The 16645-nt window shown below is 41.0% G+C and overlaps 1 protein-coding gene across 1 annotated transcript; it reads left to right on the forward strand.

Annotated features, from left to right (window-relative positions):
• Positions 1-548: 548 nt before the first annotated feature.
• Positions 549-9226, forward strand: amotl2a (angiomotin like 2a). Its single transcript, XM_053322385.1, has 11 exons — positions 549-888; positions 1744-2541; positions 2702-2852; positions 3438-3582; positions 3685-3777; positions 5428-5723; positions 6056-6246; positions 6352-6453; positions 6547-6707; positions 7028-7192; positions 7454-9226. Exons 2-11 carry the CDS (start codon positions 1814-1816, stop codon positions 7537-7539), a joined length of 2118 nt encoding a protein of 705 aa, XP_053178360.1. The 5' UTR covers positions 549-888; positions 1744-1813; the 3' UTR covers positions 7540-9226.
• The last annotated feature ends 7419 nt before the right edge of the window (positions 9227-16645 follow it).

A 16645-nucleotide genomic window follows, 5' to 3' on the forward strand; every position in this document is an offset into this window, starting at 1 on the left:
TAAAGTCAATATCTTTGGTTTTTAGACTGTTGTTTGAACAAAACAAGGGTTTGGAATGCCACAAGAAGCTGTGATGAGCATTTTCACTATTTTTTATAACAGTTATGATAAAAAAAACATCTGATGCATGAAAAATTGAGAGATATGGACACTGTTTATGCGTGTCTATTGTTTGTGTTGTCAAGTATCAGTTTTCTTTTGACCTTTTAAGAAAGAATGTGGCTTAAATCTTGATTTTTCCTTCTTATTTTCTCTTTTAAACACAGAGATCATCATGCGTCATACTTCTTAACATTGTATTCCTAAAATATTTCAATTAAAACATCAACTTTGTTATGTTTTATTGCATTGTGTGTTATTTTTCATCTACCATGCTGCTCCTCGAAACTGTCCTTTAACAATAGGGATCTGTGAGGACTTAAAATTCCTAAAATTACACAACAACAACCTCTTTTACATGACACAAGCAGCCAGCTGAGATAGTGGTGCTGCTCTGAATCCAATTTTTTTTTTTTTTTTTTTTTTTTTTTTTTGCTTGGCCCCCACCACTCAGCCCCCACCACTCTCCTCCTCCTTCTCCTCCTTCCCCTTCTCCTCCTCCTTCTTCTCCTCCTCCTCCCCTGTGCTCTGCTTTTGATCCCACAGGGACTTGAAGCCTTTACATTCCAGTCATTCCAGCCGCAGCGAACAATCGGCCCTCAGTTATTTATTAGTGCGGCTCGCTGCTCGCTCTGCTCAGTCTGCTGCTGGCCGTCGGCGCGCACACACGTACATGGCAAGAGGAGAGGAAAGACGCTCGGGAATCTTGTGGACATTGTTGAATCGAGCGCAAAACACTGAGATCTATATATTACAAGACCGCTTCGTGTGTGATGAGAGTTTAATCTGGTAAGTTTTACATCTTTATTATTAAGTTTAGCTCTCGCTTCTGGCTGTGCGTACGGCCTATACAGGGTTGTGTTTGGATGCCTGATAAATCCCGTTGGCACAGATTTTTTGGTGCATGGCGCAATATTGACTGTTGGATTATTTGAGAGTTTCCATTTTTGCTCAAAGCAGACTCTTGATATTTCATGTTTACTTATATATCGTATGTAAAAGACCATATTTACTAGACAGCATCCTGATTTCCACAGATATCCCCAAAAAAAAATTAAAATCTGAGTTTGTGGTTCATTTAAAGATCCCCCTTAATGGGATTTCATTACCTGTATTATAAAGCCGCAGGGAGCTTTTAAATAACAGGAGCATTTACATTTAACATTTTTCACATGTTTTAATGTGTTTCCTTTAGAAGCATATTTGGAGCAATGTGTCATTGCGGTTTGTGTCTGGTGTCTGTTGGTTGTTGTGTGAGTGTGTGGGAAGGCTCTGATGTTTATAGCAACTGCTGAGTGATACACTCTTGTGTGGAGTGGAGAAAGTTATGCTTTACAGTGTGTGGATCATAAAACTGGATCTGCACTGACATCACTGTCAGGGGGTATTTCCAGCAACAGCCCATGCACTCATACCAAAAGTCATTGTTCAACAGGCGAGTTTCTTCATGCTCACTCAGAAGATTTCTCAATGTCGGCTTCTGATTGTAGTTCACAATTGAAATACTAGCATTACAAATGATAGGGAACTTGTTGATGTTAGTAATGGGGGTTTGGGAATCCTGTCAAAATACTGAGCTGATTAGATAAGATGTAATACTATATGTTGTGCACTGCTGATCAAGTTTTTTGTTTTTTCCTTCAGATTTGTGATCTATAAAGTGCCTAAACTGCCACATCCAGGCTGTTTTTTAGCTCATTTCCTGCTGACTGAGATGAGAACCGCTGAAGGCTCCTCTGGAACGGTCCTGCACCGTCTCATCCAAGAGCAGCTCCGTTACGGGAACTTGACAGACACTCGCACACTTCTCGCTATCCAGCAGCAGGCCCTGCGTGGAGGCAGCAGCGGCGGGGGCACAGGCAGTCCCCGCTCCTCTCTGGAGAGCCTGACTCAGGAAGAGTCCCAGTACATGCAGATGTCAACACGCCAGGATCCCCAAGGCCAGGAGCACCAGGGGGACTTCCTGCACTCTGAGAGTTCTGTGTGCCATTTGTACCAGCTCCATGGAGAGGAGCTCCCCACATACGAGGAGGCCAAAGCCCACTCTCAGTACCTGATCTCACAGAAGGGGCAGGCAGAACAGGAAGGCCACGGCATGGATATAATTGGGGGGCACGGACATAATGAGGGACAGTGGGATATGAAGAGGGAGCATGCTCGCTCCCTCAGTGAGAGGCTCATGCAGCTCTCACTGGAGAGAAACGGACTTAGAGACAATATGGCAATGAGCTCTTCACACAGCTATCCACAGCTGTATAATAATAATGTAACAAACATGGTGGCACCTGACAGGCAAGGAGTCCAACAGTTTGCAGAGCAGCGCGGGCCACCCCCGGACTATCCTTTCTGTGCACAACTTCCTGGATATATGCTGAGCCACTCACAGGAGCATGGACACTATTACAGAGACCCTCCTCCCCCTTTCTACTCACAGCACCACAGGTAATCCCAACAGATTCACGTTTAACATCAAGACATTTTACAGTTTAGATGGATATTAGCTCAAAACTGATTAAATTAACAGCTTTCTATAAAAAAATCCTCAAGACTTTGTGGTTTTCAGCTGTGTCGTAACTAATCACTCATGTTTCCCCCTCAACAGGTATGTGTCCGCTCAATCCCAGGTGGCTCACAACAGCATCACTGCAGCCTCCAGCAATAACTCAGTTCAGAATGATGTGTTGATACGGGAGAACGAGAGGCTCAGGAAGGAGCTGGAAGTCTACACTGAGAAAGCAGCCAGACTTCAGAAGGTGAGAGAGAGAAAGGTGGTGCGATAAATGGAGCCGTTGGCTCATAGAGGGTGTGGAAATCGTAAAACAATAGTTTCTCTGCCAGTACATGTCAGGGTAATAAGCTGCCTGGCAGTATGCAGAGTTAAGAGATACAAGTTACTGATATTTATCATGTACTACACACCATTACCTTTGTTTCTGCTGCTTGGGGCTTTTTTAAATGGTCCTCTACCAGGTAGTTTACGCTTTACAGTTGAGAGTTGTCCCCCCTTTCCGCTCTCTGGAATGCCTACAACACATCGTTCACTCTTTGTCTTTCAAAGCATGTTGGCATATTGCCATGAAAGGAGATAAATGCCTTGACACCTGGGACCCACAAGTGTTCACTCAGGAATGTTGATTCCTAGTTTTCAGTTGCGCATAGTGTTAAAAAGCCATTTGCCTGCAGGCTGACTCACAGTAAATGAAAAGAATGGCTGCATTTGTAGAGATGACTGATTGGCCTAATTGATAGTAACAACTGCAACATGAATCACAATCCAGACTACCAACAAAGATGCCTCTCACACAGACTGATCCTTCCTTTCACATTTTGCTTCCCAGTTGGAGTTGGAGATTCAAAGGATATCTGAAGCATATGAGACTCTGATGAAGGGCTCTGCCAAGCGGGAAACTCTGGAGAAAACCATGAGGAATAAGCTAGAGGCCGAGATTAAGAGGATGCATGACTTTAACAGAGACCTTAGAGGTATGTGCCCAGCTGTCTGTTGAACCAAAAACAGGGTAATGATAATAAAATCTGCTTTTAAATATAACTGTGTATGTAACCACCATGTTTTGTTTCTTACAGAACAACTTGACACAGCTAACAAACACAGAGTGGCCAAGGAGACTGAGTGTACAGACCAGAAACAGCACGTCTTTCTTAAACTGTTGGAGCAAAGTAAGTTTATGTTCACATTAGTCTTTTATTAGTCACAGTGTCTCCTCATACCATTTGCCTGCAAGTGCGTGACAGAGGAAGAGGAAAGGAAGACTTCAGGTTCAGATCTTTTTTTTTTTTTATCTGATCTGACAAATCACACAGGCCTGTGAAGCACTTAATAATAGCAGGAACATTGTTGAGCAGGGATTGGTTTCCTCCTTCAGTGAAGTTGTGTGTTATAAAAACCGGGGCCTCTTATGTTGGGACACAAATGGCTCTATCTCTAATGTTAAGAGTTGCTCTTGGCACTTAGACGCCAGTTATTTTTCATGGCAGCAGTAAATGTAGCTTGGATTCCAGGAATTTTTTAGGTATTTCAGGCTGTTCCAGCATTAGGAATGCCCTCCCTCCCTCCTCCTCCTTCTCCTCCTCCTCCTCCTCCTCCTATCACACACACACACACACACACACACACACACACACACACACACACACACACACACACACTCAGTTTTGCATCACTGCTGACTTCCCTCTTCAAGGGGAACTAATAAGTCTGGGACTCCAGGGCGTTCAGGCCCAACTAAACATGACCCCCGGCTTGCTCGCTCTCCTTGTTTGGACATTTCTTTACCTCTCGGTTTAATCATGATTGGCCAGTTGTGAATATTTCTTCCTCCCTGTTCTTGTGCAGGGAGTGTGCTGCAGAGTAAATCCACCTAACCTCGATTTACTTAATGACAAAGGATTGAAATGAATGATGACACATCTGACAGTGAGCTACAAGCACTGTTTTCAGAGATTAAAAAAATCCTTCTAGTTACATAACCAGACATACCATTCTGTTATACATTACCCCGCTGGAATGACAATTGCACTCCTCTGAATTTTCTAATACAGCTGTGCAATCATCTTGAGACATAACATAAGACATATTGTTTGTTTGCTTTTCCTGAAAAAAAAAGATATCTTGGCACAACAGGAACGAAACCACATGTAAAACACAATAGTCGGATGTGTACTTTATAGTTTTTTTTTGTTATAAGGACCACTTGAATTATATTTTGAGCTGCTTGTTTACTTCATGTCCTTAGAAGCATTCCAGAGCTTTTCCCAGTACAAAGCTATGCCTGTGTGCGTAAGTGGATAAGAGGAAGTCTGCATTCCCTCCACAGGCATGCACTCGTGTTGTGTAATCAACCTGCTTTTAAAGTGGCACAACGCTTGTGTTACTTTTGAACAGTTTTCATTTAAAACACATGTGAAATATTTTTGTTCTAGTCCTGATTTCGGGTTTATAGCACAGTATGTTCTCATTTTAAAAGTGGTCGTAACTCAGTGAAGGAACAGAGCACTGGGTCTGTTGTTGAACCACATGTGTGTATGGCAGCATGTAAATGTCTCTTGTTGGGTCACATTCCATTCAAAATGTACCTCCCTGAGTGACTGCTCATGTAGCCGCTTGAGTGACCCCGTCAATGGCCACTGAATAGTTTTGATTCTGGCCCTCTTTAGCATTCCTTTGGCTGCTCCTAGGAGGCTGCTATTGTCCTGGAACAATAGGAGATGATAACTTTCTAGCCTCATATCTTCCAGGATCATGTCAACTGTTGCACTTATTTGCATCTCATTCACCTTCCCCCTCCTCCTCTCTTTTTTGTGTTTTAGATGAAGAACAGCAGAGAGAGCGTGAACATCTGGAGAGGCAGATTCAGCATCTGCGCGTTTCCGGGGACGAGAGCCAGCGGAGACGTGAGTTGCTTGAGCAGGCTCTGGCCTCAGCTCAGGGTCGCAACCGGCAGCTGGAGGAAGAGCTGCAGAGGAAGAGAGCCTACGTAGAGAAAGTGGAGCGGCTGCAGAGCTCGCTGGCTCAGCTGCAAGCAGCGTGTGAGAAGAGAGAAACTCTGGAGCTGCGGCTGCGCACTCGCCTGGAGCAGGAACTGAAAAGCCTCAGGGCGCAACAGGTGAGGAGAAAACTCTCATTCCATTGACTTGTGTGTCTTTTGGAGTAGTTTGATCTTTTGGGGAATATACTTATTACCTTTTTTGCAGAGAGTTACATAAGAAGAAACTTTAAGGCTAGAGCCAGGGTTATTTTAGCTTAGCATAAAGACTTAAAATTGAGGCAAATAGCAGCCTTGCTTTACCCAAATGTAACAATAATCACCTACCAACTGCTGCAAAGCTAATTAATTAACATATAATAACTAACTTGGTTTATCTTTGCAAGTCAAACTATTGTACCACTATCTAAAATGTGAAGCTTAATGCTAACCACTGTTGTCTTTTATCTCAGTCTCAGAACCGGGCAGCGGACCCCATGGCTTCAGAACTGAGCTCCTCCACTTCACAGCAGCAGATGAGGGAGAAAGAGGAGCGTATTCTGGCCCTGGAGGCAGACATCACCAAGTGGGAACAAAAGTACCTCGAGGAGAGCACCATGAGGCAGTTTGCAATGGATGCGGCTGCCACTGCTGCTGCACAGAGGTATGATAATAACTTGAACATAGTGCAAAGACAAACATCAGATGATTATATATCTAATGACTTTCAGACATCAAGTATTTTAACAGTGTTCTTTTTCATTTTCAGGGATACAACCATCATCAACAATTCACCCCGACATTCACCAAACAGCAGTTTCAATGAAGACCTGCCTTTGTCTAGTCACAGACATCAGGAGATGGAGAACAGGTACACATCCTTCTATGTTCTTGTTACTCACTAGTTTTATGATTGGTGTTTTAGGGTTTGTTAACTCATTGAAATCTATGTGTACACATTTAGGATCCGAGCACTTCACGCTCAGCTCCTGGAGAAGGATGCTGTGATCAAGGTCCTCCAGCAGCGCTCCAGATGGGAGCAGGGCAAGCTGGAGAGACAGGGGCTTCGTCTCGCCAGGTCCGTCCCCTCCATCAACACTGTGGCCAGCAGCACAGAGTCTAAAGGTGAGTTGACACTTCATGCAAACGCAGAGAAATTTTGAATCTTTAATAACACATGGTGTCAAGCGACAACTGGCAGACTGGTCGGTGACGCCAGACAGAATGTACACTTCCTAAAAAAAAGTAGGGAGTATGAGTCAAGCCTTTCGTGTCCCTCAAATAGACAACATGTTTTTAAAGTGGAATGCATATCGTCTCTCACTCCAGAATAGCCCGATCCAGAATAGTCATGGGAAGTAGTCGCCGGGGCAGATGTTCAGAAGTGTGTAAATGGGGATGTAACCGGGTAATTAAGCAGCCTCCTCTCTTTGTCTCCTTTGTAGGGAAGAGCCTCTCTGATGACCAGACAGGTGCTGCCTCGCTGCAACACAAACCCTGTGTGGTGCCCAAGCGCCCGAGCCGAGACTCTAGCACCCAAAGTGACGAGGTCCCGCAGGAGCCTGAGCTCACAGCAGAGTCGACAGAGGCGATCTCAGCAGCTACCACCGGTGGGTTGATTGTTTTGTTAAGCACTTGATACCCAATCACCAACCACACAAACTACTGTTCTGTTAATTTTAGGCCGGCCCCTTGGTCTCTATTCTGTATGACCACTATTTAAAGCGTAACCAGACCCAGGATTAGGATTGTTAACATTAATAAGCGAAAAATGTGTTGGTTAAAATTACACAAGGTTGTTGAGACAGTAGTTGCAGTTGCTATAGCATGCCAAAGTTCTTTCTCTAATCTGCTTATTTTATCTTTTATAGACACCTCAGAGGAGCCTAAGGCACCACTCAGGACACTCAAAAACATCAACGGCACAGATGCAGAGATGGTTGAAATCCTCATATGAGGGTTCACTGAACTGAACAGTGAAAGCCAGCGATGACAGACACTTTTGGCTGAGGTGTTAAAGGCGTTTCTCTGCATCTGACCAAGGTGATCATCTGACATGAACAGTTTCCCTTGAATCAACATGCAGAGTCCAGAATGTGGCACGGTTTGGTGAGGAGAGCTGAGCTTTCTTCTTCTGCACAAGTCACAAACTCTTAAATCTCGCCACGTTCCCTCACAAGTCAGAATTCTTCACGGTACCTGGACAGTATTCTGCATTATGTTTGGAATCTGGCTGCTGATTGTGGATATACATACTGTATGTTGTGCATGTTATTTTTGTAGTTATCTATTGTATTTATATTTGTAAATGCTGCTCATCTTGTGGTGTCTTTTTTTCTGTTTGGGAGGTGTTTGCTTCACCTTTTTCATTTATATATAAATGGCTCACTTTTCTAGATTATGTACACAACCAATGTTTTTTTTCGGTTTATCTTGAATTCCCAGTAGCATAACCATCACCATGCCCCCTGAAAGTAATGCAAATATTTATAAAAGCATCTTTTATGTCTTCATGCCATGTTTGAGGATTATTCTGTTTAACAGAACTACTCGAACCTAAATTAACAGTTGCTCCTCTTTTTAAAATACACCCAGAGGCCTGCTCACAGCTCAACTGAGGATTTGGAAACTTCCTTTGAATGCGGAGCCTTCAGAATGTCTGCCCGTTCTCTCTTAAAAAAGCTTGTGAGGATTGACAGTGTTTCACGGGGGTCTAATTTTCCAGATCCCGGGTTAATGTTTGGGGCCCCAGATGGCGACTGCCCAGCATTTCGCTCCCCTCTGCTGACACGCTGGAGCTAATCTTCTCACATTCCTCGCTGAGGGAATGCTCCCGTTAAAGAAAAAGGCTATCTAAAGTCTGACCCCTCGCCCTTGTTAAAATGGCACGCATTCTCCACATGATTCCTTTTCTGGGACTGGTTATTTCTTCTGACCCATGGTAGCTGGTTCTACCATGAGTGCAGAAATGGTCAACTATAATTGGCTTGCATTTGCCATTCTATTTGTTGTCCCCATCACTGTGTTATATTCAGCTGTGTTTTCTCCATTGCTCAAGTATCTCACATTTCTGAGTCCTTAACATGGAATCTTCTATTTATTTCTCCCTGTATATTGTAGGATCACTGAACACTGCTGAATGTAGACTCCTGTTTTCCAGGAATGTGTTTTGTATTTAACTGGAATGTGCCAGAATTCAGATTTGTTCTACACTAAGAGGGGAATATCGCAAAAAAAAAAATTCAACATAAATACATTTCTGAAGAAGCTAATAATTATTATCCAGCGCCAACATTTTTCCTGTCATAATGCAGTTGCTGGTCAATGCAATGTGTCAGTTTGAGTTAATGCCCTTCACTTTTTTTGGAATGTGTTTACATGAATGGCTATTTGAAGTGAGAGAAGTTAATATATTTTGTAGTTTGTTTGTTTTTTCATTTATATTCTTGTATTTGTTTTGTTTTCTGGTGCCAAAGATGTACTCTACTTTTTAAGTTATAACCGATGACAAATACAAAAGGCTCTGGTGAGGTGCCTTGCTTCAGCTGGTTGACCCATTTTGATGTTGCTGTGAACTTTTGTAAAGTATGTATTCCTTAATATTTCACAATAATAGATTAAAATTCTTAATATATGTCTGATAACAGTTGTACTGTTTTTATTTCTGGTACTGGTTTGACAAGTCATATTGTAATTGTGATTACAAAAACCCAGCTGCTTTCTTTGACCGCTTCTTCAGATGCACGTCTGAACACGTTGATGTGTCAATGAAAGTTTGCAGTGACATACTGTCGCTGCTTTTTATTCAGTTTTTTTGAATACAGTCCATTTTGACATGAGATATATTAAGCTAAAACTCAACAACCTCTTGCAGTTGCACCTTTCTAAATCTGAAAATATATTAGCTTCAGAGTGAGATGCACAGTAGCTACAGTTCTTCATATATAGATGGTCCAAATTGATAGTATTTCCTTTGTAACCTTGTCGTTTCAGTTAATCTAATCTGTTTTGACTCTGTAGTCACACCATCGCAGAGTAACTGAAAAAGTTGGAAAAGTCATGAAAACTGAAATAAATGCTTTCACATACTTCTTCACAAATTCAAAGACTATTTTGATGTAATATACTTTCCAGTGGTTATTTATTAGCTTGTAATATACACAATAAATGTCACCAGTACTTGTGACAGCTGCCTGTCAAAGAAAAATGTAACTGTACAATTTACAAGTACATTCATGTACCTTATATTCAAAGTGAGTCAACATGACTAGAAGACCAGCACATGTATCTAGAAGATTGTAAAATCAATCAAATGACTCAATGTCAGTTACACAGCGATATCTTATCTAAAGTTTGCCAATGCCAATATTAGCATAACATAAGCTCCTGGTCCAACCACACCAAGAAAAACTCTTAATTTCTAGAAGGTTGAATGTGTTATTTCTAATTTCAAATGTAAATCTACCATCTGCATGTCCACCCTTTGTGGACAATAAAGGACGTCATTAGCTTGAATCAAGGTTGTGGTTAGCTTGAATTGGTGGTCAGGATGGACTCCAATGGTTGCTCCAACCAGTTTTTACAAGAGACAATGTTTCCAAACTCACTTCACTACTTCACATTTGTTCCAAACATTTGTTCCCAAATTTGGACACATATACTGCTTTCATCAAATGGTATCACTCTTTTTAAGCTCCAAGGCTCTACTGTTGGCTGTGTCTTTAGCAACACGGTAGCAAAGAGCCAACTGGGTGGAACATAATATTCAGAAAGGCAATGTGATTGTTTTTATATCCTTGAAAACTCGTCACCACAGAAACACATTGTGACTGTCCACATCCGCTGTTCTCTATGAAGAAAGAAACAAACTTTTAGCAACAACCTTTTACACATACAGGGGAAATGGGTGAGACCACAGTTGTAGACTATCAATGCAATATCAATTGTCAGCATTTAAATTAAGCTGATCCGCAGCTTTAAAAATGTTTGCCAATATTTAAGGTTTTACTTTTTTGAGACATAACCTTGGCATCACCATTTAGTGAACACAATGTCTTCATCACATTTACCCTCCCCTGAGTGCAATACTGTAGCCCTGGTGATCTGTTTTCCATTATTCATCAATGTGCTGTAAGCTGTACTTTCTGTTATGTACATCAAATACTAAGCAACTGAAGAATACTTGGAATCTCAGTTATTTTCATCACTGACAGATCTTTGTTTCACATGATGTGAAATTTCAAACCTGCCTTGAGTCACAATAGGGACTGTTCTGCTCTGGTAACTGGGACCATGCATGAATTCTGAGAATATGGTTATATGAGCCTGAAATGTCCCTGACCTACGTCACTCAATTCAGTGAAGTAGAAGTGAAGCAGGAATTTAAGACCGAGATAATGTTATGTCTGAATTATCTGTGCACAAGTTGAATATTGGATTGTTTGTCGCTGTTGCTTTTAGGGAAGTTATTGTCTTCATATCAGTCTGTACAGCCTTTAAATGTAAAAATTCCTCTGTAAACCTTGACTTTTAATGTAAATATTTTGCCTCCCTGTTCCCCCTGGTGAGGTTGGTTTGGCATTCCTTAGATGCCGCACATTTTCCTCCTGCTGCCTTTACTTGTTGTAGCCGAGTGCCACTTTTCTCAGCTCCAAAAAGCTGCAAAGGCAAATCTCCATCTGTTCAATACCTTTTTAAGCTAGGAGATATAGCACACTTGGGTAGTGATTTATCATTAGTTTGGTCTCATTTGTGCTCAGACAGATCACATTTCAGACATTTCGTCCTGTCACTAATGGCCACATGTAAGACAAGAGCCCCCGACAAACTGCAAGGGATGTTAGGGGTTCTGTAGGTGAAAGGTTATGATTACGTGACTTCAGGCAGTGCCAAGTCTGACTAGCCTCACACAGAGAGATTCATTCCTGGGAAAGCTCAAATGTCCCAAAGTCGTCATGATCCAGCCAAGATGAAGAGATAATCAGCTCCATGTAGTAGGTGTGTGCGTACCACACACATCTGGAGACCTTGCAGGAATGACTGTGATTGTTGACAGGACTGCATTTATCACCATGATTTCAACACTTTGACTCCCAGAAACTGTGAATGATTCTCACTTGACCACAACATCAGTCACATTGGATCAAGAACAGATGTCAATGAAGTAACCTTGTTCCAACAAGGGTTTTGTTGTTTGTTTAACATGGTCAGTAACCTGTAGAGTTATGTAGAAATAATGTCTTTTTGTTGATATATTGTATGCATGAGTTAATACTGCCTATATTTATCTTGCCCCTTAAGTCATGTAATATTTGTATTATAATATGAGTAAATCAATGTGTCTGGCAGTATTAGAGGGGACAACTGGTCACAAATCATCTGTGTCTTTTTGGAGGCTTTTGAGCACATTTTGCACCAAACGCCTGTGAGAAATACTTGGAAAAATAACTGCGGAGCTCTGTGTTTTGCCTTAATTTCCATGGAGATTCCAAAACTTCCTGCCTACAGCAGTCATGGAATGTGCCCCCACCCCCTTAACTTTTCCACATAAATCAGGGCACCGTCCGCTAATTTTAGGGCTGTTACAGAGATGAAGCAAACCTCTCAGATAGCGAGCCACTTGCAGCAAATTTTTGGGGTTGTGTCAATTGCAGCAGTGTGTCTACTCAGTGAGAGGTGTGAAGGTGTTTTCTTTAGGTGTTTACTGTGGCTGAGCGGCAGTAAGAGCAGCTCACCTGCTCCACTATTCTGCTGCTCCTGAACTACTCATTTTCCATCCACCTCTCATTGCTTTGCATCACTTCATAATGCTCCACAAACTAAGTAGTCAAAGATGACATCATGTCAAATTTGTGCCGACAATTAAAGCTGCACTGATTTCTATTTCTATATAAACAATGGATTTTACAGCAAATGTTACTGTTTTGGTTTAGTCTCTCTGTTCTCATCCATGTAGTTTCCTCTTTATCAGCAGCAGCAGATAGATGTTTCAGTTACCTACCTACCTGAGCTTTAATACCCCCACTGTATGATACCTGCCCAGCACAAACAGCAGCCAATGTTAGCAGCTAGCTGGTGAGAATAATTTGGCATTTAGCAGTTAAAGAGACAGATATTTCCTGTAAATAGTTGGTTAAGAACAAACCAGAGCTAAAAGAAAAGTAACTATTGACAGACAACCAGACATGACACTGGGCAAATACTAATTTTTGCTATTGAGCAGAACTGTAGACTTGCGACAATCAAGTCAGACATAAGTCACGAAAATTAGGGCTTAGGACTTGGGACTGGTTGATGTTAGATTGGAGCATGGAGGATGATTTGTAAAACTTTCATAAGATTTGTACATTAACCTTAACCCTAACCCTAACCCTAACCTTAACCTAGTGCTAACCTTAACTTTAACTTAATCTGAACCTTAAACCTAACCCTAACAACACTTGCAAGAGTTCGTCACTTATCAAATCTAACATTTACCACTTGGAACCTGAGTGCTGAGAGAAATTACTCACTTAGGACTCGACTTGAGACGTGACAGCTAAAACAACGACGTTTCAAACTTTTTTGAGGTAAAATCTCAGCAATAAAAAGCTAAATGAGACAGTGCTTAGCATGCCTGGCATGGATGAAACTGGAATAGAAATGACTTGGTATCAGCTAGCCTATATATTAAAAACAATATTTGAACAGCTTTGAAAAGGAAATGTTCGAAGGACAATTTTATTGGTGAACATTCAGAGACATGGTAAATCGCTACTGATGACTTCCGCAGCCTAACTAAAACAATTGACACAAGAATTCATTATGACTGTTTGGCTGGTTGTAGTCTAGGACTGTTAGCGGTTTCCAGTGAATCAACTGAGCAGCCCATGTCAGAAAGACTGATTCACTGTAGTAAAAGGAACATATAGTTGAGTCAACATGTTCTGTGTCTGGCGTGATCTACAGGCTAAATGAAGACAATAGCACCTGAGTCAGCAGTGCCACTCAGACACTGCATTGCCAGGTGCAAGATGTGAAGTAGACTTTTAAAGTCTGTAATGAGTAATGACAAATAAAGACAAATGATCAAGTGGCAGAGGTCATGAGAAAAATAGATGTATTAAATTAACTCTCTTTAAAGCTCAATATTTTTATTTACCAGTCATGTAAACTGTGTAGCATGTCACAAAGGTGTAGTTGTTTACATTTGGCAAAAAAATGTGAAAAATATTTCACTGATGTCACAAAAGTGAACCATCTAATCAGCATAACTAAACAAGTTTTCCATGAAAATCCCGTCAGCGGACACATGTTAATACTTCGATGTCAAACATGTTTAGTTTCAGCTTGCTTCATTCTGAGCAATTTATACCCGCCTTTAGAAACATCACTTTGTCATTTCCCTGTTTCTAGTCACTTCCCTGTGAAAACACATTCTTCTTTGTTTCTTCAGTAATCAGCAGAATTATCCGAAGAATGCTTGTCATCAAGGTTGCACAAGTTCCCAGTTAAAGCAACATACTAACAGGTGTGTGTGAGAGAGTGAGCGAGCACAGCTGGGGAATTTAGTGGTCATGCCTCAACATGCAGGAATGCTTTATGGCCCAGATGAATGTAAATGATGATACTTTACTTTGTAGGAAAGTAGATTAGGTATGCACTTTTCAGTTGCTCTTGAACCAGTGTCACTGTATTGTCACTGGAAGATCAGAAATTGTTCTTGTTCTTGTTCTCTCTTTTTCTTATGTTTTCTTTTCCTTTTCGAATCATTTTTAAAGAGCCTTAGGTGGGGAGGCAGATCCAACATAAATGACTTATGGCTTCAATTTCCATTGTCACTATTTTGATCCTTTTCCAGACCTAAAATTAAAAAGAAAGTTATTACTAGCTGTCAAGACAATGCCTCATTTTTAGTCATTCTATGTAAGGTTCAAATGTTATGTTTCTTTCCCTGAAATTATATTCCTCCAATCATGTAGGGATATATGGAAGACATGAAAGTTGTGTGTATTCTGTACACTGAATATTTAGTTTTAAAGCCCATGTTCAGTATAATAATTACTTTCCAGCACGTTTAACATTTTTCCCCTGGGGGTGAAATACAATTTAGAGTAGATTGCTTATCATTTCTCACCAAAATGCCTACAGTTTACAGTTCAAGAGCTGATTAGCCTCGGGGTACTTCCCTTGAACCAGTCTGATATCCTTCTGTGGAGGTATCAGAGATGTTACATAGGACGATAGCGGTGGCTTGCAGGATAAGATACTCTTTTAATCAATAATTACTTTAAATCAACTGAAAAACTATAAATACAGACATTTGATGTAATAAACATTCACACAAGTAATGCAAACCCACTGTTGACAGTAAAAATGTTGTAGCCTCAGCACTTAGTTAAGTCTTGGAAAGTGAACAAATTGCAATGTTCTCCCAGAGGCCTGTGTGAGATGTGCATAAAGGGGAAGCAGACATTAAGAAATTAGTTTAAAAAAAAAAATCTGTTCATTTATTTATTTTTAAATCTAAATCTAAATCTTAGGAAAAGCAGATGTGACTAATAACATAAACTGAGCGTAGCCTCTTCAGGTGACCCAGTAAACTATGACAGTGTGACAGTGATCCTTCATGCATAATACCAGGATCTTGAAACTGTGACCGTTAATGGAATCCAGCCATCGTTAATCTTATTATATACACTTGAGGTTCTCCATGTCAACATATCTTTTGAGAAAACGCCTATAAACAAACTGTCTTCTGCTTTGCATATTAGCCTATTTTCTTTCATTCATTGACTTGATCTGTAGGTCAAAGCAATCAGACCCAGAGACATTTCCCTGGTTGGCTACTGCTCCCTGGTGTTTCAATGATGGTATTGCAGTAGGCTGCACTAGTTTAGGACTAGGGGGACTCAAACGCTACTTCAGACCTGCAAGCTAAAGGACGCGTAAAGTTGGAGGCAGTTGAAAGCTTTAGTTTCTGATTAAATTTATTTTCTCCCAAATTATCAAACGCTGCCATGAAAAGCAAAAAACAAACCCAATAATTCAATATTTATTATTCTGAAATGGGTCATTCTGTGCCAGTACTTTGCTACTTTAAGTATTATGATGTTAACACGTAGATTAGTATTTTTATAGTGGTATTTTTTTGTTTTCACTGTGGTTTACTGTGCTACTGAAATTTAAGTAAAACTACGTAACCAAACAAATGCACAATGTTGCAGTAGGCCTACTTAAAAGAGCATTTTGTATTTCCTTAGCTTAGACTATTACTCCACTTATCGCAGAGGCAGAAATTGTTCTTTTTATTCCTCATTTATTCAGCTATAGCTTTGCAGGTTAAAGGTGAATTAACTAAAGTGGTCAAAAAGAGCTCGAGGGCAATGTTTTTGTGAAGAATATGTTTACATTTGATACTTGACTAGATTTTGCTGATAATACTTTTGTACTTCTGTACTATTTTAATACTAGTGCAGTACTTTCACGAAGTTATGTTTACAGTGTAACTTGTAAACAAGTAAAAGGAACTGAGTACTTCTTCAACCACAAGCCAACGACTATCAAAATAATGAACAAATGTTGAATAAACTACAATAGTATTTCTTAGTAGTGGTGGACTGTCAGTCGGGCAACACCAAGGTTGTATTAGAGGAACTTTAACACATCCACGAGCGGTAAACGTTATCACATTAGCTCGACTGCCTTCGTTAGACCACGTGACTCCCGTCCTGCAGGTCGGAGCCGGGGCGCGTTATTTTTTTTCCACCTGCATTCTGCTCTGACCCTCCCCTACTCTGCCTCTGATTGGCTGTGCTCTGACCCTGATATTTTTACCCTCTCCCCAAACAACTCAATCTTCATATCTAACCTCAACCAATCTAACCAACGATGGTAGTGAGTACTAGCCAATCAGAGGCTGTGTAAGGCGGGGTCTTAACGGGTCTTCACTGAATGCGGGTGGAGACAAAATAAGGCGGTCGGAAAGGTCCGTTGAGAGACTGGGTTGGTCAAAACATTTTCGGAGCTCTGATTGGTCAATGATCTGGTAATGCCGTCTCTGATTGGTGGAATGAAACAGGGAG

This window comes from Scomber japonicus, chromosome 7 (genome assembly GCF_027409825.1).
Source record: "Scomber japonicus isolate fScoJap1 chromosome 7, fScoJap1.pri, whole genome shotgun sequence".
Taxonomy (NCBI): Eukaryota; Metazoa; Chordata; class Actinopteri; order Scombriformes; family Scombridae; genus Scomber; species Scomber japonicus.